This window comes from Mytilus galloprovincialis, chromosome 5 (assembly GCF_965363235.1).
Source record: "Mytilus galloprovincialis chromosome 5, xbMytGall1.hap1.1, whole genome shotgun sequence".
In the NCBI taxonomy this organism is placed as follows: Eukaryota; Metazoa; Mollusca; class Bivalvia; order Mytilida; family Mytilidae; genus Mytilus; species Mytilus galloprovincialis.
The window spans coordinates 74,050,188-74,074,996 of NC_134842.1; the positions used below are offsets into that span (position 1 = coordinate 74,050,188).

Sequence of the window (24,809 nt, forward strand, 5' to 3'; positions counted from 1 at the left end):
TATTATCCAGAATGCATAAGATTCTGAAACGACGAATTAACTGACTAGTACTGTAACTCTTGTTTTACAGACATGTACATATGCATACTTACTCTGTCGTTCGGTTTAAGCGTTTGAATGACGTTATTTGCTGCCTCTTTAACAATGACCATTTTTGTTTTGGCTGTTATACCAGATGGTTGTTTCATGGAGGAACTGGTGTCGATTACAAGGACAACATCCTTATTGGTAGGGGAAGCTGCTGAGGCATATGAAGACCTGTCATGACAGAATTGTAAATAAAAATTCTTACACATGTATAACACCCAATATATTTTTGCCATCATCCATGTCATTTTATCTCTTCTAGATATTTGCATTTAGATTAAATCTCTCAGCTCCGTATTATTCTATACTAATACCTGATTGTATTGTGTGAGAAATTGTTCTTAATATCACACTTCTTTGCTCTATTTTGAATAGGAGTTCTAATGATTCCTTGTTTTTTTGTTTGCTAGCTTGATTTGTCTCTTCATAATAAACAAAATAAAGGCTCCAGCTGTTGTCTGCGCTATGGTCGGGTTGGTGTCGCTTTCACACATTCCCCATTTCCTTTCTCAATTTTATTGCTAAACTAATGCTGACTTGAATTAATTATATTGAGAGCATACTGTAATGTTCTAATTTGTATGTTAAAATACTTAATTACAGATATAACAATTCTATCTATTCAAACTTACGTGTATCTAGGATCAAAGTTTTGACAATTTTCCCAATAAGTTGCAGGATAAATAACAGATACTCCTTCTGTTGTACTGTAATGCTGCCATAAAACGTTCTTGTTTAAGTCGTAATTGTTTTTCATGGTTGCACTGATCTGATCTGTCGGATATTTTAAGTTGTCCATTACAATAGGCGAAGTTGTTACACACGCTGAACGGACGTCTACCTTTAATATAAATCGGCAAACATCGGGTGATTCCGCTTCTCTCCATCTTTTAGATAGAGGTACGGAATCGGCCGAGTTGCTACGAATGCCTAACTTATAATTTTGGATGCTTGATTCTGACATTCTCAGTGGTAACTTGTAGAGTATTCCAAATCAATTCTTTAAATTTTAAAAGTCACCTTTATTTTGTTTCAGTCTAATTGCAGTATAAAGCCATGTATACAGCGATTTGTCTGCCAAAAACTTTGATATTTTAAATGATTGTATCTCAAAAAAATATCCCTGTACCAAGTCAGGAATATGACAGTTGTTATCCATTTGTTTGATGTGTTTGAGCTTTTTTATTTTTCCATTTTATTAGGGACCGTTTTGAATTCAGTATTTTTGTGATTTTTCTCATTTTAAGTTAAAATTTTGTTTAGAACAAAATAGACTTTATTTTTTAAATGATTTTTGTTAGATTTTGGGCCAAAAAACTTATCTAAGTGCTGTGTGAGTACAGGAAGAGAAACAGAGTTTTAAAGGGTTTGAGCAGAAGTCTGTGTTAGTTAGCTTTTTTTTTAAAGTTCTACTTTAAATAATTTATTCATTGTTTTACCTTTGTTTGGAACTTTGGTATGTAGGTAAGCTGGTCTTCTGATATATCACAACATCTTGGAAGACTAGAACTATCGGTATCCGTATTAACGCTCACTATTTTATCTTTTACATCGGTCAATACTTTGTTCAATTGGGTTAACGATACATCGAGACTGGACTGAATCTGAGATAAAATATAGTGTTATAATTATACAGATTGATTGATTGATTACGTGTATCACTGTTGCCAATGCATTGACAATACCGGTACGATTTATACGAAGTAAGTATGGACTTATTTCATCCTTGGATTGAAAGAGAACAAAATATCTAATTTCCAAATTGAAACTCAGAAATATCAATATCAACATGGGAAATATAACATAAACTGTGTATAAAACATAGTACCCGTACCATTTTTTTTTGTATGTGTAAATATCGTGGTGCATCGGACAAATATAGATACCATGGACAATGATACGAACAGCTATAATAGACCAACACACGATATTCAACAATGAACAAACAGGAGTATACCGTATTGTAATATACAAAGGACATCATAATAATGTGTCGTATAAAGATTTGATGTGAAATGTCAGCACCGACGCAATCTTTAACCAATATATTGTTTGCAAATGTAATACAATGCATGTTATTTTGGAAGAACGTATGGTATGCTCGTCAATTAAGCAATTACATCTGCATAATCGATAATTCATCATATAAAAATCTTGAAACCGTTTTTGATTGTGAATAAATCATTAACTCTTAATGTCTTCTTACCCGTTGTAACAACTGGTTTCCGGTGTCTGATTTTGTCTCATAAGGAAAACTGTTAAATTGCTCCTGATATAAAAAGAAATTACTTTACAAATGATTATTTTATCACATTTGCATTATATAACGTTTTGTTTTAGCTAATAAGAAACCGTCATTGTGTTAAAGGAGTAATGTCTTGCCTATTTCACAGTTCAAATAACTATAATCCTGACTTTTTATAACCCCTGGTGATTCTTTTGTACATTAATGAAAAACTCATCTTCCAAATGTCCACCCTTCTTTTAAAACTCTGATGAGGCAAATATAAAAGTTTAACCATTTCTCTAATCATAATATAGCCTGTAGTTAGGCTGGTCCATTACAGTTGAAAATACAGTTTATTATTATATAGAATAACCATACATTGTCTCGAAATATCAATGTTATTTGTACAAGGCTTAGAAACAGGTAGAAAGCGAGACTGTGCCGAGCATTTCTACCTGTTTCGAGCCGAGTACAAATAACAGATTGATATTTCGAGACAATGTATGGTTATTCTTTATATACTGCAACTCTTATAACTGTTCAAAATGAAGTATTTAGGGTAAAAACCGCCATTCTTCAATTGTGAGCGTACAACATAAAATTGCCGCGAACCTGTATGTTTTATTGACGTCATAAATAAAACTCTACGGAAACACATTGTCAACGTCATAAACAAGGTGATATACGGTCAGTGACTGTATATCACATATGAATATACGGTCAATGAAATTTGACTGCTCAAATAGCACAGCTGCAGTATATAATGTCATCCATATATTTGAAGCAAATCATGATAAAAGACTGTATAATATATGTGTGTGGTACGATTGTCAATTGAGGAATAATGTAAATGTAAGCAACTTTAGTTCACTTTACGACCTCGAATAAAGAGAAATTCCTACACCGGGTATAAGCTATAAAGGGTTATAAAAGGACAAACTGTAAAACAACTGAAACGAGAAAACCAACGGAAAGATGTACGCACAAAACAAAAAACAAAAAAACATATAATGATACACGGCAATTAAACCATTACTTATAATCTTCCATGTCTTGTTTCAAAACAAATGTACTGTTTTTGCCGCGGTTATAATAGATACCACATTGTTTAACAGGCGTTTATTTGAGTCAATCCCTTTAGTTCGTCAAATTGTTTAAGACAGAAATAAATTAGCAAGTCAGGGCCGTAACTATGGTTCTAATTCAGGGGAGGTTGGGGTTTGGGGGCCGTCGATTTTTTTCTCTCAGTAAAATGGCTAGAAATGACCCGTTTTCTTTCGATTTCCTTACTCTTAGAGACATCAGTATTGCTTGAACAGGGAAACAATTTTTATGCAAAAACAAGCTGAGATTGCTGTTCGGAGTGAGTCAAGGCTCCGTCTTGAAGGCTGTAATTTGGCCTATAATTATTAACATTAAATACATTGTGACCACGGATTTTTTTCTCTCAATATGCCTAAAATGACCCGTTTTTCTTCGATTTCCTTACTTTCAGAAACATCAGTAAAATGGAAGCAATTTTTATGCAAACAATGATTACCTGTATAACTATTTCAAGATATTTTGTTTTAGAAATCAAACTGGTAACTTAAAAAAAACCATATAAAGCGGCTAAGATCATGGAACGCAAGATAATTTTTTTTTTTGCGAGGACCATGAATTTCAATATTGTTGAAAGCTCAACAGACATGTATATAACTAAAAACAGGGACTTTAAATACAGTCAAGTATATACTTAGTATAGAAATTCCCTGCTACAACGAATGGGGGTGTTTAGCTACTAAGGCATGGACCATAATGTTCTCGTACGATCGGAAGAAGCGGTTAAAACAGCTGATTCAGCCGGTAACGAATTCCCGATATCATAAAAGATTCACAATTTAAAGGGAATTCCCTCTGCACAATTAAACCCCTAAATAAATGTGAATAGTTAAGTTTTATTCAAAATTGTCGAAAGCAAAGTTTCATATGTGTTCTCGTACGAATACTGAATAACAGACGGACGGCCATACGAAAAAAAACCACCAAAATACAAATACTGAAACGGTTCACTTTCGATCAAAAATCCGGAAAATGACGCATATATCACGTATCATGATAACACTGTTAAAACTCTAAACTTGTGTTGTTTATAATATAAATTCAAGTTCTTGGTGTACATATTGTCAATATTGCACTTTATTACTTCAAAAAGAAAAATTTTGGTGTAGAAAATTCAGGGGAGGCAGTTGCCTCCCCTGTCTCATAGGTAGTTACGGCCCTGCAAGTCTTTACTGTAAAGTCCATTGTGTTGTACTATATCTAAATTACAGTCTGACATAGAAGGCCCTATTTGAACATTCGAACATATTTCATTAACAAAACTTAACATTTTGAAATATTTTGATTGTTTCAAAGGAGAAAAAAATCATGTGTCTTCCCTTAGCTGTACATAGTTAACACCAATAACCTATTTGACCTCTCAAAGATCCTGTTTTTTCCTTAATCTGTAAATAGTTTTCACCAATACCCTCTTTGATCTTTCTCAGACTATTTGTCTCCCCTTACCTGTAAAAAGTTTACACCAATACCCTCTTTGATCTTTCTCAGACTATTTGTCTCCCCTTATCTGTAAAAAGTTTACACCAATACTCTCTTTGATCTTTCTCAGACTATTTGTCTCCCCTTACCTGTAAATAGTTTACACCAATACTCTCTTTGATCTTTCTCAGACTATTTGTCTCCCCTTACCTGTAAAAGTTTACACCAATACCCTCTTTGATCTTTCTCAGACTATGTGTCTCCCCTTACCTGTAAAAAGTTTACACCAATACCTTCTTTGATCTTTCTCAGACTATTTGTTTCCCCTTACCTGTAAATAGTTTACACCAATACCCTCTTTGATCTTTCTCAGACTATTTGTCTCCCCTTACCTGTAAATAGTTTACACCAATACCCTCTTTGATCTTTCTCAGACTATTTGTCTCCCCTTATCTGTAAATAGTTTACACAAATACCTTCTTTGATCTTTCTCAGACTATTTGTCTCCCCTTACCTGTAAATAGTTTACACCAATACCCTCTTTGATCTTTCTCAGACTATTTGTCTCCCCTTACCTGTAAAAAGTTTACACCAATACCCTCTTTGATCTTTCTCAGACTATTTGTCTCCCCTTATCTGTAAATAGTTTACACAAATACCCTCTTTGATCTTTCTCAGACTATTTGTCTCCCCTTACCTGTAAATAGTTTACACCAATACCTTCTTTGATCTTTCTCAGACTATTTGTCTCCCCTTACCTGTAAATAGTTTACACCAATACCTTCTTTGATCTTTCTCAGACTATTTGTCTCCCCTTACCTGTAAATAGTTTACACCAATACCTTCTTTGATCTTTCTCAGACTATTTGTCACCCCTTACCTGTAAATAGTTTACACCAATACCCTCTTTGATCTTTCTCAGACTATTTGTCTCCCCTTACCTGTAAATAGTTTACACCAATACCTTCTTTGATCTTTTTCAGACTATTTGTCTCCCCTTACCTGTAAAAGTTTACACCAATACTCTCTTTGATCTTTCTCAGACTATTTGTCTCCCCTTACCTGTAAAAAGTTTACACCAATACCCTCTTTGATCTTTCTCAGACTATTTGTCTCCCCTTATCTGTAAATAGTTTACACCAATACCCTCTCTGATCTTTCTCAGACTATTTGTCTCCCCTTACCTGTAAATAGTTTACACCAATACCCTCTTTGATCTTTCTCAGACTATTTGTCTCCCCTTACCTGTAAATAATTTACACCAATACCTTCTTTGATCTTTCTCAGACTATTTGTCTCCCCTTACCTGTAAAAGTTTACACCAATACTCTCTTTGATCTTTCTCAAGACTATTTGTCTCCCCTTACCTGTAAATAGTTTCCACCAATACCCTCTTTGATCTTTCTCAGACTATTTGTCTCCCCTTACCTGTAAATAGTTTTCACCAATACCCTCTTTGATCTTTCTCAGACTATTTGTCTCCTCCTACCTGTAAATAGTTTACACCAATACCCTCTTTGATCTTTCTCAGACTATTTGTCTCCCCTTACCTGTAAAAAGTTTACACCAATACCCTCTTTGATCTTTCTCAGACTATTTGTCTCCCCTTATCTGTAAATAGTTTACACAAATACCCTCTTTGATCTTTCTCAGACTATTTGTCTCCCCTTACCTGTAAATAGTTTACACCAATACCTTCTTTGATCTTTCTCAGACTATTTGTCTCCCCTTACCTGTAAATAGTTTACACCAATACCTTCTTTGATCTTTCTCAGACTATTTGTCTCCCCTTACCTGTAAATAGTTTACACCAATACCTTCTTTGATCGTTCTCAGACTATTTGTCTCCCCTTACCTGTAAATAGTTTACACCAATACCCTCTTTGATCTTTCTCAGACTATTTGTCTCCCCTTACCTGTAAATAGTTTACACCAATACCTTCTTTGATCTTTTTCAGACTATTTGTCTCCCCTTACCTGTAAAAGTTTACACCAATACTCTCTTTGATCTTTCTCACACTATTTGTCTCCCCTTACCTGTAAAAAGTTTACACCAATACCCTCTTTGATCTTTCTCAGACTATTTGTCTCCCCTTATCTGTAAATAGTTTACACCAATACCCTCTTTGATCTTTCTCAGACTATTTGTCTCCCCTTACCTGTAAATAGTTTACACCAATACCCTCTTTGATCTTTCTCAGACTATTTGTCTCCCCTTACCTGTAAATAGTTTACACCAATACCTTCTTTGATCTTTCTCAGACTATTTGTCTCCCCTTACCTGTAAAAGTTTACACCAATACTCTCTTTGATCTTTCTCAGACTATTTGTCTCCCCTTACCTGTAAATAGTTTTCACCAATACCCTCTTTGATCTTTCTCAGACTATTTGTCTCCCCTTACCTGTAAATAGTTTACACCAATACCTTCTTTGATCTTTCTCAGACTATTTGTCTCCCCTTACCTGTAAATAGTTTACACCAATACCTTCTTTGATCTTTCTCAGACTATTTGTCTCCCCTTACCTGTAAATAGTTTACACCAATACCCTCTTTGATCTTTCTCAGACTATTTGTCTCCCCTTACCTGTAAATAGTTTACACCAATACCTTCTTTGATCTTTTTCAGACTATTTGTCTCCCCTTACCTGTAAAAGTTTACACCAATACTCTCTTTGATCTTTCTCAGACTATTTGTCTCCCCTTACCTGTAAAAAGTTTACACCAATACCCTCTTTGATCTTTCTCAGACTATTTGTCTCCCCTTACCTGTAAAAGTTTACACCAATACTCTCTTTGATCTTTCTCAGACTATTTGTCTCCCCTTACCTGTAAATAGTTTACACCAATACCTTCTTTGATCTTTCTCAGACTATTTGTCTCCCCTTACCTGTAAATAGTTTACACCAATACCTTCTTTGATCTTTCTCAGACTATTTGTCTCCCCTTACCTGTAAATAGTTTACACCAATACCTTCTTTGATCTTTCTCAGACTATTTGTCTCCCCTTACCTGTAAATAGTTTACACCAATACCCTCTTTGATCTTTCTCAGACTATTTGTCTCCCCTTACCTGTAAATAGTTTACACCAATACCTTCTTTGATCTTTTTCAGACTATTTGTCTCCCCTTACCTGTAAAAGTTTACACCAATACTCTCTTTGATCTTTCTCAGACTATTTGTCTCCCCTTACCTGTAAAAAGTTTACACCAATACCCTCTTTGATCTTTCTCAGACTATTTGTCTCCCCTTATCTGTAAATAGTTTACACCAATACCCTCTTTGATCTTTCTCAGACTATTTGTCTCCCCTTACCTGTAAATAGTTTACACCAATACCCTCTTTGATCTTTCTCAGACTATTTGTCTCCCCTTACCTGTAAATAGTTTACACCAATACCTTCTTTGATCTTTCTCAGACTATTTGTCTCCCCTTACCTGTAAAAGTTTACACCAATACTCTCTTTGATCTTTCTCAGACTATTTGTCTCCCCTTACCTGTAAATAGTTTACACCAATACCCTCTTTGATCTTTCTCAGACTATTTGTCTCCCCTTACCTGTAAATAGTTTACACCAATACCTTCTTTGATCTTTCTCAGACTATTTGTCTCCCCTTACCTGTAAAAGTTTACACCAATACTCTCTTTGATCTTTCTCAGACTATTTGTCTCCCCTTACCTGTAAAAGTTTACACCAATACTCTCTTTGATCTTTCTCAGACTATTTGTCTCCCCTTACCTGTAAAAGTTTACACCAATACTCTCTTTGATCTTTCTCAGACTATTTGTCTCCCCTTACCTGTAAAAAGTTTACACCAATACCCTCTTTGATCTTTCTCAGACTATTTGTCTCCCCTTATCTGTAAATAGTTTACACCAATACCCTCTTTGATCTTTCTCAGACTATTTGTCTCCCCTTACCTGTAAATAGTTTACACCAATACCCTCTTTGATCTTTCTCAGACTATTTGTCTCCCCTTACCTGTAAATAGTTTACACCAATACCCTCTTTGATCTTTCTCAGAATATTTGTCTCCCCTTACCTGTAAATAGTTTACACCAATACCCTCTTTGATCTTTCTCAGACTATTTGTCTCCCCTTACCTGTAAATAGTTTACACCAATACCTTCTTTGATCTTTCTCAGAATATTTGTCTCCCCTTACCTGTAAAAGTTTACACCAATACTCTCTTTGATCTTTCTCAGACTATTTGTCTCCCCTTACCTGTAAAAAGTTTACACCAATACCATCTTTGATCTTTCTCAGACTATTTTTCTCCCCTTATCTGTAAAAAGTTTACACCAATACCCTCTTTTATCTTTCTCAGACTATTTGTCTCCCCTTACCTGTAAATAGTTTACACCAATACCCTCTTTGATCTTTCTCAGACTATTTGTCTCCCCTTACCTGTAAAAGTTTACACCAATACCCTCTTTGATCTTTCTCAGACTATTTGTCTCCCCTTACCTGTAAAAGTTTACACCAATACCCTTTTTTTACCTTTATAAGACAACGCGTCTTTACCTGTAAATAGTTTACACCAATCCCCTCTTTGACCTTTCTTAGTTCAGCTGCTAATAAAGCGCCATCTATACTGTCAACTGCAGTTACAGTGGAACATGCAAACAATCCAATCAGAAACGTCAATATAAGAAACATGTTCACTGTTAATTTAACTAAAAACTAAAACTGTTTCCTGCAAAAGAGAAGGACAATAATTGTGACTTTCTACCAGTTTGTAGAAATATCTTACTTATTGTTTGTGATTTTTTCGTTTTGTAATTTTCATGTAACTCCATCTGTTATATTAACGAGCTTATATATGTTATAAATTTTGGCAGTATACAAAATTAAAATAAGGTGATGTAGACAAGCATACGGCCTTTTGTCAATGTAAAAAATCTATACCATACTGTCTGGCATAGAAGGCACGAAATGACAAATATGAAATAATTCAAATGAAAAAAACTAGCGACCTAATTTAAAAGAAAACAGTCAACGAAAAACAAACAAGACATACATAAACCAACGCCAACAGGCTTCTGAATTAGAACTATCTGATTTATTCAAGGGTTAAGATTCGAAGACAACGAGAAATTACAATTAATTGTTACAAGATGATTCCATATACTAGTATACCATTTTACTCATATTCACTGGTTTAAATATCTTTTAAATCCTTTTGAATACTCTCGACTGAGAACATCTGAAAAACAAACTGACTGCTGACAGTCGGACTGAGAATATCTGAATTTCAAACTAACTGCTGACAGTCGGACTGAGAATATCTGAAGATCAAACTGACTGCTGACAGTCGGACTGAGAATATCTGAAAATCAAACTGACTGCTGACAGTCGGACTGAGAATATCTGAATATCAAACTAACTGCTGACAGTCGGACTGAGAATATCTGAAAATCAAACTGACTGCTGACAGTCGGACTGAGAATATCTGTATATCAAACTGACTGCTGACAGTCGGACTGAGAATATCTGAATATCAAACTAACTGCTGACAGTCGGACTGAGAATATCTAAAAATCAAACTGACTGCTGACAGTCGGACTGAGAATATCTGAATATCAAACTGACTGCTGACAGTCGGACTGAGAATATCTGAATATCAAACTGACTGCTGACAGTCGGACTGAGAATATCTGTATATCAAACTGACTGCTGACAGTCGGACTGAGAATATCTGAATATCAACTAACTGCTGACAGTCGGACTGAGAATATCTGAAGATCAAACTGACTGCTGACAGTCGGACTGAGAATATCTGAAAATCAAACTGACTGCTGACAGTCGGACTGAGAATATCTCAATATCAAACTGACTGCTGACAGTCGGACTGAGAATATCTGAATATCAAACTGACTGCTGACAGTCGGACTGAGAATATCTGAAGATCAAACTGACTGTTGACTGCCGGTTGGATATTGATGTTGAATCGATCGCTTTCATTACATACAGAAACCGTTACTTATTTTTTACTTTTTTAAAATTCAATTCCAATTCAAAAAGTTTGTTTATAATATAGCAATGTACTTTCTTATGAAATAGAATATCGTTGAAAGCATACTTTAACCGTTTGTTTTTTAATCTTATTTTAGCCTTCTTTGAATTATAATATTTTGACAAAGTTCCAACTGTATTACCAAGCTTTAAAACGTGTTCATAATCATTTATAAATAATTAATCAATATTAATAAACAGGGAATAAATTCTACAACGGCTTGCCATAATTTATTTCACAGCGGTTTAATTTATTTATTTAGTTTTTTTGTCTGCGTAAATCAATTTAAAAATCATTTACCCATATAAATATGAACATTTCATTAGTTATGGTTTTATAGTATGCAAACGAAAAAAATGAATATATATAGTTGATTTTTAGTAATCTTAATAAAAACATGTTGAAGTTAAGCAACCTTTCATCGACGGGGATCTTTTATCATACACTCTGAAATTCCTTTCTTTATTATGCAAAGGTTATAGCTCAATAAGAACAACATATGCACATAATATAAGATTCATATAATGTATATTTGAACACATCATACAGACGTATTTTATCCATGCAATTTTTTACCACACGTTATTTACAGGGGGGCCAATGAGATGGCTCCCATCTCAATAATGTTTAGTCAATTTAGATTTTTATTTATATATTTTCCCTCATTATGCGTATGCATACTGAGTTTGTTCCACGGCAAGAAATATTCTTTTCAATAAATCTTTGTATTTTGTACAGTAGATAAATACGTAGATGTATTTTCTGTTCGGTACACCATCAGTTCGTTGTAGCAATATTCACGGTGGGTATGGTTGTCCTGCGAGAGAACGTTCTGTGCTGGTGATTTGGTCCTGTCAGGTGCTGGTGGGTCCTGATTCTGTGCTGGTGGGTTTGTTTACATTGTATCAGAACGGCAATAAAACGACTGTTTTGGTGCTTAATTTTTCTCTGATGCGTCATAAGTACCATGCAAAGTATATTACAACAATATTATATTGCAAAAGTCGTGCAAGTTCGTTAAACGGAATTGTCCTGACGCTGTGCTGGTGATAAGAAAAACGGTCCTGGTTCTGTGCTCCTATGTCCTGGTTCTGTGCCTTTATATTTTAGTTAAAAGTGGCATATATTCAAGATCATTGATGCTGTACTGTTATTGACTAATTAACTGTTGTCTGCTTTCTTGAAATTGACATTGTTGTGAATCTGTTTACTGTTATTATGAGAGTAAAAATACCCCTATTTTTTTTATTTTTTTTAAAATTAACTGTAATCTTATTTATTGGCCTGATAATGGAACCCTTTTTGCCCCCTTTTAAGATAAGAAAATATGTTTACGATTTTCGGGATTACGATCATTTTGCAAGATCACCAAAATACGTTGTAATTTATACAATACTTATATAAAGTAGATGATGAGGTATGTTTGTTGTCAATGGACAAATTTCCATAAGAAACCAAAGGAAGTATGTGTGTACGGTACGACCTTCAACAATAACCCATAAAATAAAAATGTAAAAGGTTTTGCATAAAAATGGAGAGCCAAAATATAGAACAAAGGACTTTCTGAGCGTTTGAATCATATGTCTTTAGCAGCTTAAAACACATTTGTTTGTGAACAATTTAGTGCTGACTATAAGAATGACAATAGTATTGCGGGTTTGTTTGTTTGGTGTTTTTTTTTTTTTTTTTTGGGGGGGGGGGGGGATAAGTTAGAGCGAGGTTACAGTGAAAGTTTTAAGCTTGGAATAGTTTCCCGTAAGATTTAAAAGTTGTATTTTAAAAGAAAAATGTATCTTATAGCTATTAAGAATCACTTGCTGTATCTGTAAAAATTTTCAACATATTTTTTTTGTCTGAACGGTTATCAGGTTTTTTTTTCGAAAGTTCGATAGAACACTAAAAAACATCACTATTTTATGAAAGGGCAGACTAGAATATGTCAATTTCAAAAATTAAAATAATTCGTGGCTTCATACTACCAATTGAGTATAAAACAAGTATATAAGTTTAAAAAAGAAATTCTTCAACTGGTTATCAACCCGAATCGCTATAAGATCATATATAAGCTCACCTGTGTCCAGGGGTCCTGTGAGGTTCATGTATTGTCTTGGCGTCCGCAATTACAAAAAGATCTTTTCTGAAATTACTTGACCAAATGTTACCAAATGATTTTTCAAGAGTGAATCTAGGAAAAACAATATTCATCAACAAACATGACCACTGTCTGTTAAAATGTATTCGAGTTTTTAGTTACAGCCGATTCCATTGAGTATGTAGGCAAAGGTAATATCTTTGGTTAGCTTGCTTGTTAGCTAATCCGTGAAGTCATTGTTATGTAAGGTATACTACCCTCCTTTCGAAGTAGCCTGGTCCTACAGACAGAAAGATGTGTCATTTGTCGGACTAGTCTACTTTTAAATTAGGGTAGTTTACATAACCTAACAATGACTTTTCTGTTCAGCAAGCAAGATAACCAAAGATATTCCCTTTGTCTACACACTAATTGAAATCGGCTTTAATATTGCAAAAGTTCAAGCAATTAGGGAAAAACTTACCGAGTAAAAAAATCAAAAGGCCAATGTCTATCTACCTCGCACATTTCAGAAAATTCAGATCAGATAACGAAACTGGGTCCAGCAACATTTATAAGCAATTTAAGATTTTGACCCTCACAGTTTCCATTCACCACAAATATTCTCGTTACAACGAACCATTTTAAATACAAAAATACAAGTTGCAGCCTTTTCTATTAATATATGTATACGGATAAAGTTATGAAAGGCACCAGGGTCACCAGGGTGAGGAGTCCATGTCATCTGAAATAAATGCTAAGCATAGATCTAGAAAGCGACAGATAATCATGACATTAAAAAAACTTTCTTCTTTTCGACTTTTTTCGAACAAATTGACACATAAAATGAATCATATAGTATTGTGGGATTTTTAACTTCTGTTCAATCCATTGGTTACACCTTTTACTAGGATAACAATCCTGTCAAGTATGAGCTGGGTAAAATATTTCAGAAAAGAAGATGGAAATGTGAAAGTTTCCGTGCGTCAGGTGCAACAGCATACGAACAGCTAACATGCCTCGTCAGGGTGGAAGCTAAAAAGTCCACGGAAATTTGATTTAAAACCTTTATTCGTTCCAACAAAGTTATTGAGGTTTTGTTGAGGATTTAACCATCTACGAGATTTTTTTTTTTGAATTTACAGCTCTTCTATAAATATATGCAAAGCAAACCATTGATCAAATTGCTTGCTATGATTGTTTTGATGTTTGTAAACGACAGGTAAGTAGTCTGTTTACTACATACTAGAATTTGTTTGTACAATACACATTAACTTCAATTCCTGTCAGTTTGTATTTGTCCAATCAAATCCCAGTATGTATTGAAACTCCGCCTACCTATTGTTTGAAAACTTCCAAGCAAACATAGCAAGCAAGTCAATCAAAGTTTTGTTTGCATGCTTTTATAGAAGAGCTGTACTATATAATGCAAAGAAGCGTTTAATTCTTTCGCCAAAAAATACTACTAGTATCAATTTCTTTTTGTCCTATGTAAACTTCCGTACCATTTCCTTCCATTCATGATAATTAAATTGAACTGTAAAATATTTCTTGGTACCTTCTTAATTCCTTCTTAAGTCCTATGTAAACATAATTATGACAATAACTGTTGTGAGCACAAGATTCACTGCACACTTTTAAAGTTCTGCTTTATCAAACATTAAAATGTGAACTTAAGTTTTGAGACTTTTTTAATCGACACGATTGGGATTTTTGTATATGAGAACATGGTTTATCTATAAGTTGAAAATGTGGACCCTTTGAACTACTAGCTTTCAGTACCTGCGAGCATTCGTTGTTCAATAATGTGTGTCTTTGTATTATTATTTTATGTGATAAATTGTTGTGCTGGTACACCACTGTAACAATGAAGGAGGAAATGAGGAGGATTGGTTGGGTGGAAGTTGGAGGGGTATGCGGAGCGCTAACAAAATGGTCTTTGCGACATGGGCTTTGATCATTGTTGAAGCATCAATGTAAGGGGCATTTAATATCTTAATAAAACTATTCTTATTTTAGATACTATATATTGTTATCTAATATTGGACGAAAGATGTTGCCCTTTTATGTAATTATGTAATACAAGTTACGATCATTTGAAAACACATATTAAACAGCTAAATGGATGCACAAGAGCTAAAATAGGAGTCATAGATCCTATTGACAACAATTATCTGCCTAATTTTATTGATTTTGTAACATTTGTTTCAAATATGACCAACTTCTTATCCAAAATCACCAGCACCGTATCAGGACCCACCAGCACAGTATCAGGACATGAATAAATTGAGAAAATGCTAAATTTTAATAAATTCCAATGTTTTTTCACAAAATAGTTTTGTCGTGTGGATTGCGGTATAGAAAGCGGACTCTATGAGTATTTTTGTTTTATTTTTTCCGTTCTAGATTTTCTGAAAATGAGCATTTTTGTGTTACGCTTACTGAAACAGTTTAGAGGGTCAACTTTTAAATGGTTTACATATGAACCCATAAGAAACAAAATTGAAAAATCTCAACTGTTTTCTTCCATTTTTTATGAGTGAAAACGTCAAAAATCATCATTTTCGTCTTTGTTTACATTTTTTCATCGATCACCAGCACCCGTCAGGACCGAATCACCAGCACAGAACATTCTCTCGCAGGACAACCATACCCACCGTGATTATACAATAGGTGGATAAAAACACATCCATAACACCAACATAATTTTTATTTTACAGTATATCTGACAAAGTTCAAGGTTGCATTACAATTTGACAATATTTGTCTGATAGATTTTGATACCATGAGTTTTTTTGAAAGAATTACAGAACTAATTGTGCGTCATTAAAAGACGCGTTAATAGAATCAACTTTTTCTGAAACTTTATGTTTAATCAGTCATGCTACCAATCGATTGATTGGTGATACCAATCGATTGATTAATCAGTGGCAGATACATCATGAACATGCAAGGGGCTCAAAATCAACATATCAAACCTGTGTCGTGCTTTAAAGGTTTTCAGCCGAGAGTCTACTCATATTTTTATGCCTCAGCCAACTGTTGGAGGATACTAATTTAAAATAATGGAGATATTATCTATAATACTAAAATTACGAGGTCCAATTTGTCAGCCGTCATCGGGTAAAAACGACAAATCAAAGAATTCAACTCTATATATAGCTAATATAGGACAATGGTGTTGATTAAAAATGACACCACTCCAGACCCTTTTGTTTTCCACATAATTAATATTGCCAATAATTAACAAGTTCCGGGTCGAATCCGATACCGAAACCAATAATATATTCACCTGTTACCTATTACCTTATCTGTACGTTCCGCATTTGACAGGCGCACCACCAAACGGTGTATTTAGGATTTTGCTATATACGGTCCGCTATATACACGGGTCATAATCAAAGGGTACGTTCCGCATTTGACAGGCGCACCACCATACGGTGTATTTAGGATTTTGCTATATACACGGGTCATAATCAAAGGGCCGACACTACTAAATTCAATCTTTGTCAAATTTTTTCCTATTGTAGTTTTATTCAGCAATCAGCAAGACTTTCTAAGATAACTAATATGGGACAATGATGTTGATTAAAAAATACTCCATTCCTGGATAGCCAGGACCTGTTGTTTTCCAAATAATTAATATTACCAATAATTGACAAGTTCCAGGTCGACGGGTTCAAACAGAAAGATTTGAAAGCAGAGAAAACTGTGTATCTTACAATCGACATGACTTTATCAGATGACAATACCATTTACTAAAATAAGGCTTAGGCATAGTTCAACTTGTATAGTACTTTAATTCAGTTACGGACCAGCGATATCACGGGTGTGTACATACTTGTCATAATAATGAAGACCATCAGGTGGCAAATTAAAGCCTTTAAACATTATATATTTCTCCAAAAACAATGTTTATGCATTATTTGCATGTATAAAAAAAAAAATGTGGTATGATTGCCAATGAGACAACTATCCACAAAAGACAAAAATGACACAGACATTAAAAACTATAGGTCACCGTACGGCCTTCAACAATGAGCAAAGCCCATACTGCATAGTAGTTGGACGTCTTCTTGTTGATTTTTTTTTTATCGGAGACTCTTTCTCACTCATTATTCAAATGTCATTGTCATGTATTGGTTTTCCATCTTGTGTTTTGTATACTGCAATAACTATCAAGAAAGCCAATTAATATTTATCAATTTACTTGTGTTTATCATCGAGAATCAAATATGACAGCGTTAATGTATTACCTGACTCTTCGGTATTGGCATTACTTATTGTTGGGGGCCGTACGTTGACCAATATAGTTGAAAATTTCTGTAACAGTATCACTAGGTATCTTGGGGAGAGTTTTTTCCTTTGCTGTGATACCACATCTTCGCAATTTTTAAAATTTGATAATTTTATCTTGGAATTTTAGGTCAGACCGGTTCTTGGTAGCAAGCCTTATTGTCGGTATTTGATAACATCGATCGTAAAGTTTGCCAAAAAATAAGATTATATTTTACAAAATTAACCACTGTAAAAATTCTCCATTGTGATCGTGGAAAGTGTGACCAGGGTGAATCATTAAAACAACATTTTCGAGTGCAAGTACTTAAATTTACAAATATATATATAACCAGTGCCGTAACTAGCCTCTTTTAATCATGAGGAAAAATATATTCACCGAGCGGAGCGAGGCGAATTTTTTTTTGGCGAGGGGTCTGGGGCCGATCAAGGCCCCCAGAAGCTCTGAGAAAAATAACGCAAAATCGTGCATTTTGAGCGTTTCCTGGACGCTTTCTGACATTGAAACGCAATTAAGTTTTAGCTATTTGTTCTCCACAAAATTCTGGTCTCAAAGCAAAAACATAGATTCATTATAATTTAAGACTTTTACGTTTTATGGACAACATTAAAAGACCGATGTGTAGAATAAAGCAAAAATCGTAATTCTCATAATCATTAATACCGGATCTGCATGACTGTCTGTTTTCGTCTTGTATTGACTGTGCTTAGACTTCGGTGATTTTTTTATGACTAGATTTAAATATAGTGACATTGCAGTATTATACTTTAAGTACTATAGTACTGCTTAAGTCGACAATAGGGACCATCTTGGTATTAATGATTCTTTTATTGTTGAAGAACACTCCAGCAACTTTAATTGACCATTGATCATTAGTATTTTTTCTATGCATTGACTTTGTGTGTGATTAGGTTTCGTGAACATTTACTCCATATTCCTTTATTTTCTGTTAAAGGGTCTAGACATGATTTAATGCAAGTTTAACCCTTCAATGTTCAAGGTCATATGGCAATACATTAATGTTTTTTTTTTTTTAAATTATTTGATATCGGGAAATTGGTGACCTTACTTTAATTTAAACCAAGTCAGCTATCTAGTTTTATCTCCAAAAAAAAGCCAGTTTTGTATTCTTTGATATCAAGTTCAATTCTCCATTCAGAAACAATCATTTTTTATCTGTGTCTTGTCGTATCGTCTATTCTTAAAGTATTCTCTCGCATAATATCTGGACATCGGTGGGCATGCGACACTGCAAAACCACACGTTTACAAATGAAAATCAACACTCAGACTATAGTCATAAAGTAGAACAATAAATGAACAAAAGACAAACCCGGGACACAGAAGTTCAAACAATAGACCATCAACTTTGAAAACTAAAAGTAAAATAGAAAGTTTAACATGGATCACCTCTGTTTTGTTTAGTAATCATTTTCTCACCACCTAAATCTTAAAAGAAAATGTACACAAGAAATAAGAATTGCAGCTAAGTTTAAAAAATTTACTTTACCTCATTTGGTGTAACTGTTGTTATCCTTACCTTTTAAAAAGGTGTGGGTATTTACACAACATAAATGCAGTAATAGACACCACAAATACAGTAATTTAAGTAAAAGTTATTTAATAAAGTTTAATAAAGCAACAAAACATCACACCTACGTAAAGATGGATGACTATGCATGGTCTATTTTGACACAGTTTTTGTCCTTGCAACGAACGTCTCGCGCTATTAATTTGTCTCTTTTCACAAATCGAGGAACTGACGTTGGGAATACCCGATCTAAATTTAGAATGTTATTATTCTGTAGTCAACTGTTTTACTATTACGAATGCAGACGTACATATTATAAATAAATACGCAGTACTTTTTTTCCTAAAAGAGGTCTAATCAACGATTTATACAAACAAAAATAGAATATCCTTGTTTTGTTTCATACATAATATATAACAGAAACATTATTTCGATATTATCGGCCAGTTAAGTTAACTTTTGTCAAAAGAAGGTCATAATGGCTTATGTATAAATATCTTTTTTTATGGCTTCCAAGTCAATGTTTTAAAACTTATATAAATCCATTTTATCCGTTATTTTGAACCTTTGCAAGAGATTGGAAAACAGGAAGCCTTAGAGAAAACCCATTTCATTAAAACTTCATACAAGCGAAATGATAAAGCGAAATGATACTTTACCTTTAAAAAATATATATATGACACTAAATCAAACGGACCTAGAAAAATCGTTATTATACGATTTATTTTGCTAATCTATATACTTATACTTGTGTTTATATCGAGTAGAATGGCTGTCACAAGTTGTCTCATGTCACCCCGAAAGTTAATTTCATGGTTTCTGGTGAAAATTCGTATGAAATGATGATACAATGTATCGATTTATATTTCATATAGTTTTGTTTTATTATTTTTTGGATGCATTTTTTAAACAAGATACATGGAACATGCTTGTCGTCTTTGGTTATCGTTTTCCTAAGGTGGGACATTAAATAAGAATATATGGAATGATTGCCAATGAGAATACTCTCAAAAATAAGACCAAATGACATAGAAATTAAGAACTTTAGGTCACCATACGGCCTTCAAAATTGAGCAAAACCCATACACATAGTTTATAGCTGTAAAAGACCCCGAAATGACAAATGGGAAACAATGTATATATACACAACAACAACAAAAAATGACCAGTTGGTAATACAATTTACGCACAAGACCACAAAAGCACAAACAAACTCTTGAACTGTTTGTTGCCAGTCATCATGAAATAGTCATTTGTTATTTGTCATTTGTTATTTGTTATTTGTTATAGAATTAGAAGATATTTACAAAAGTTATTTACTTCTTACCTTTGCGTTTTCAGTTTACAATAAATATAAAGTGATTTTTGTAAACATTTAAATTTTTATTACATATTAATGTATTCTGAATATCTGTTTTCAACTCACTGAAGTGTGATTTAACTATTCATGTAGCGGGTACATTTGCATATACATTATTTGTATGTTACGGTTAGGAAGTTTTCCGAAAGTGTTTGATTATAAAAGTATTTCCCGTTAAGGTCACCAGTCAGGGTCGTCTTCGAAATCACGAACTTTCAATTTTAGCCAAGAGATAATATAAAATTGCAGATTATGATGGGACAGAAAAGATATCATATTTTATATTATACATGAACACTATTTTAAAGTAAAGCACTGCCATTTTAAAAGTTGTGTTGTCTGCTAAATTCCATAGAAAACCTTCCAAGGAAAGTTCAAACAGTCTTTTTCAAATGGTTAAAATCAAAAACTCAAACACATCAAACGAACAGACTCATTCTTCGTTGTTTAACGTCCAGTTGCAAATACTTCATGCATATTTTGGACAAGAACAACTTAACAATAAATACAAAAGGTAGGTTTTTGTAATAGAGGCGTCCGGGATTAAAGTCGGAGAAATTTAGACTGCAACGGGAAATGAGGGTATATTGGATAGGGACATAATTAAGCCTTGCAACAGGTCACTTACGGACACCTCAAGGGTTCTAAACGTGTCAAGAGCGCGACACTCTCTTTACACGAGGCATCGGATTTAACTTATCGGACATAGCTGCAAATTTGTACATCCCGCACAGCAAACGGATATCACACTTTTGCAAGGGTTTTACTGCTAGACGGAGGAAGCCAAACCGAAAGAAAACAACATTGGCCATGGCCTTATGTAGAAGCGGTGAATTAAACCTGGTGTTATTAAATTACATGAGAGTGTAAATGGGTAATATGTAAAAGAGACAACAACCCCGACCAAAGAGCAGCGAACAGCATTAAAGGCCATCAATGAGTCTTAAACGTAGGGAGAAAATCCCGAAACCAGAGGTGGTCCTTTTAACAGGCCCCTACATAAAAATGTGTACTAGTTCATCAGTGACCATGGACGTCAAACTAAACTCCAAAACATATAAATAGTATATATTTTAAAGCATACAAGACTAACAAAGGCCAGAAGCTTTCTGATTTGGGTCAAGTACAAATATGCAGAGGGTTAAAACGTGTGTTGTGGGATCTCAACCGTATCCTATACCAATGAAGAAATACGCACAGTAAATCTGAGTTATAGCTATCTGAACATATCACTGGTATGACAGTCTCATAGAATTCCATTATATTGACAATAATGTGAGCAAAACAAACAGAAACACTTTGAATGACAGTTGTCTCATTGGCACTCATACCATATCTTCTTATATCTATATAATAGATAAGATTGTTTAAAATTTGGATAACACATACTGTTGATATTGATTTGAAGTACAGCACCGGAAAACATATTTTTTACTATGTCATTGCTTTAAGTTACGAAGGAAACCACATGAATAGTATCAACTGGTCATTTTGTACAAAGCACAAATAGGATACGAATAAAATGTAATGCATTTTTTAGGATAACATACTTGTTTCTTTCTCACAAAATCTGGAGTGCAAATCAGACATGTTAATATGGATTCATATGTTGTTTCCTATTTTTTAATTGTTCATGTTGTTTATCAGCCAATTTATTTACATATTTCATAAACAACGATAATATTACTCAAATTTATGGAAAAACAAATTATGAATTGTGGCAATAGCTTTTTGAAAGAAAACAAAATATAGAGTTGTTTTTTTAAGAAATGTTTGAGAAATTAACGCCTACCTACACCTTAATTTGTCCTAACTTCTTTAATTTTCACCCACACATTAACACACATTCAAACTTTTATTGAAAATTTCGTTTTTTTATAAAAATATTAAAGAGAATCGATTTTTAAAGAAAAATAGAATATTAAACTTAAAACAATTACATGCAAATATGGATTTAGTTCACAATAACCTACGAATATTAAAATTTAGAGAACCATTTTGAATTTATTTTACTGTTAGTATTTTCAATTTTTATACAGAAGATTTCTGAAACGCATGTTTTTTGAAATTTTCATATATGTTTGTTAAAGGGTCAAGGTAAATTTTTTGTCAAAACTTTATGAAAATTAAGCGATACAAATTAATTTTAGTCGAAGTGTTTGGTACCCCCTTATAAAAAAAAATACCTGCTAAAGTAAAGGTTTGGAACCAGGGACATTAATAACCAATGATGAGACGTAATAACTATTTTCCTATCAACATTAGAGTAACATGTCCCACTTCCTTATATTTTTGTAGCATGCATAACAGCTAAACCTATCGACGATTTCACTATTCATCACACATTCATGGAATAAAAAACAATTTGCTTTCTTTAAAAAAAGAAAAGCAATATGTGAACCTGAGATCGCTGGTCGCCAAAAGATTTTTAACGAATTTTTGTTTGCTTTTGAACTGAAATAATTGACTACGAATAGAAGACGATAATGATTTTAAACTAACTTTATCAATAATATGTAATTGTGTGTACATTCTTGCACAAGTCAGTTGAAATCAATGCTGGGTAGTTGTGAATATTAAAGGGTATACGTTTAGCTACTATTTGAAAATACATTTTAAAGCTAGGCTATTCTATTTATTACCTTGGAATACACATAACATTTGCATAACCCTTTTGCAAATTCCAGTTTCTACAAACCAGATCTCTAGTGCAAATTGCACAAACCGATAGCAATATTCATTTAGCCACTAAGTTTGCTTTATCATTTGAATGCATTTATTGTTTTTGTCATATCTTTTTATGCGGTTTCCTGCATGATACCTTCATACCATAAACTCATTATTGAAGGTGTATCAACTCATGGTAGATGTTGTATATATATACAGATAAATTTCAATTCCAATTTCAATTTAAAGTGAAACCCAGTGGCATGCCATTTATATTAGAAGGTTTCGTATATTTTCGTTAGAGTGTCACACCAGCTTAATTTGGCCCTCTTATATAGATACTTATTTTAGTCTCACAAAACATCAAATGTTAAGGATTTAGTTTTAAATGTTTTTAAACGTGAATGGTATATTCACAGTGTATGTAAGTTTTTTTTTTATATACATATTTTATTTTTATTTTATCACAATCTTCAGAAATGTATTGTGATAGAATTATTGTCTTCCCGTTATCTTATTCGTCGAAAGCTTGTTTGCATGCACTGAACTATGCACGTTTACACACATTTACATTTAAATTACAAGTTCCACTGTAAATATGATTTATTCCCATATTAAGCTGGTAACATAAATTGCAAAATGCAACAAACATATAATTGCCATCTTAATCAAATATTCAGTAGAGCAATTTTTTAGGTGTTCAGATCCAGAAAAATAATAGAATAAAATTTATTCATTATAACTCTCTGGTCTCTCGTCTTCGTTCACTTCTTTTCCCGCTTCTTCGACTTCCGGTATTTGTGCCTCATTTTCAAGTAAAAGCTTTTTATGTCCATCCCAACATTTCCTTTTGTTGTCACACCGTTTCATAACGAATGGATTACTAAGATGTGGCCGGTAGATAATTTTAATACGATGGAAATGACCACTATCCTCACTGCTTCTAACATTTAACTTTTTATTCGATTTTAAAGCTTTGACGTTTTCTGCTGATAAATCAATATAATGAGTATGCGGACCCGGATTGGATATGGTTGCCATTGACATTACCAGCGTTATGCCACTTTTCACAGACAATTTGATCTGTTCCTTTCTCAATTTTTCAATACTCTCATCTTCAAGTACATTGTGGAACATTTTCAGATATTTGTTATTTTCCAAAACTATGTCTTTAAGAGATTCCATTTCTTTATACGCGGTGTTTCCTTCGCTGTAAAGTGGCACGATTGGGTATCTCTGACGAATGATACCTATATCTTTAATTTCAGGAAGAAACACACGGATACCAGCTGACCGGGTATATCTGACTTTTCCGTTGCGATCTAGCACACCGATACCTCCGTTTCCCGTATTTCCCCTTTTCTTTTCTTTTCCACTATAAAAACTTTGTGGGGTTTGGAAAAAATACCAACTATTTGTACCATTATATGCTGTATGAATATCATTACCGCCATTTCGTTTCCCATTCTCGGTAACATATTTTGCTTCCAGGTCATTCTTGTAATGACCTTTGTAGGTTATATTATACGGATTCCAATTGCTAAGTGGGTTAAGGTATATGATTTCAAATGGAACAGCGTATGACCATCGCTGGTTGTAATATTTACAAGGTTTGTTCTGTAATGATTCTTCTTTTGAGCAATAATTTAAACTTTTCCCTCCAACTTGTGGTTGTGATGTCATCGACATAAACAGATTGCTGTCAGAAAATGCTCGTTTTCGTAACGATAAACGCATGTAATCAGGTCGAATCTCTTCCCAGAATCGATGATAATATGCACTATTTAATAGCTTTTTCTTTTTCATGTTTTTACCATCAGCACTATATGCTGGAAGATTTAACGCTTCGTCTGTCAAGTTCCCGCCATAATTGTCTAATCCGGGTATTTCGCCCATTAAGCTGTCAATTAAAGCTGGATTTTGATTAAATCTTTCATTCCATACCTTACTGTCACGTTGGTTTAGTTTAAAACGGGCACGTCTAGTCTTCGTCTCCTCCTCTTCTGAACGTAGGAACATCATTCTCGAGCTCAA

The 24,809-nt window shown here is 33.7% G+C and overlaps 1 protein-coding gene across 3 annotated transcripts in view; it reads right to left on the bottom strand.

Annotated features, from left to right (window-relative positions):
* LOC143076402 (VWFA and cache domain-containing protein 1-like) overlaps positions 1 to 18,747 on the bottom strand; it is a 56,240-nt gene extending 37,493 nt beyond the window's left edge. For 2 of the 3 annotated variants that reach the window (XM_076252152.1, XM_076252150.1), the window contains exons 1-6: positions 18,728 to 18,746; positions 9,359 to 9,530; positions 2,294 to 2,356; positions 1,527 to 1,691; positions 720 to 928; positions 93 to 258 (exon numbers count right to left, since the gene is read on the bottom strand). In XM_076252152.1, the coding sequence (XP_076108267.1) occupies positions 93 to 258; positions 720 to 928; positions 1,527 to 1,691; positions 2,294 to 2,356; positions 9,359 to 9,493 (738 nt within the window). In that variant the 5' untranslated portion in view covers positions 9,494 to 9,530; positions 18,728 to 18,746. Of the gene's footprint in view, positions 1 to 92; positions 259 to 719; positions 929 to 1,526; positions 1,692 to 2,293; positions 2,357 to 9,358; positions 9,531 to 18,727 lie in introns of all 3 variants that reach the window. The other variant, XM_076252151.1, reaches the window with a different exon arrangement.
* Between the last annotated feature and the right edge of the window lie 6,062 nt (positions 18,748 to 24,809).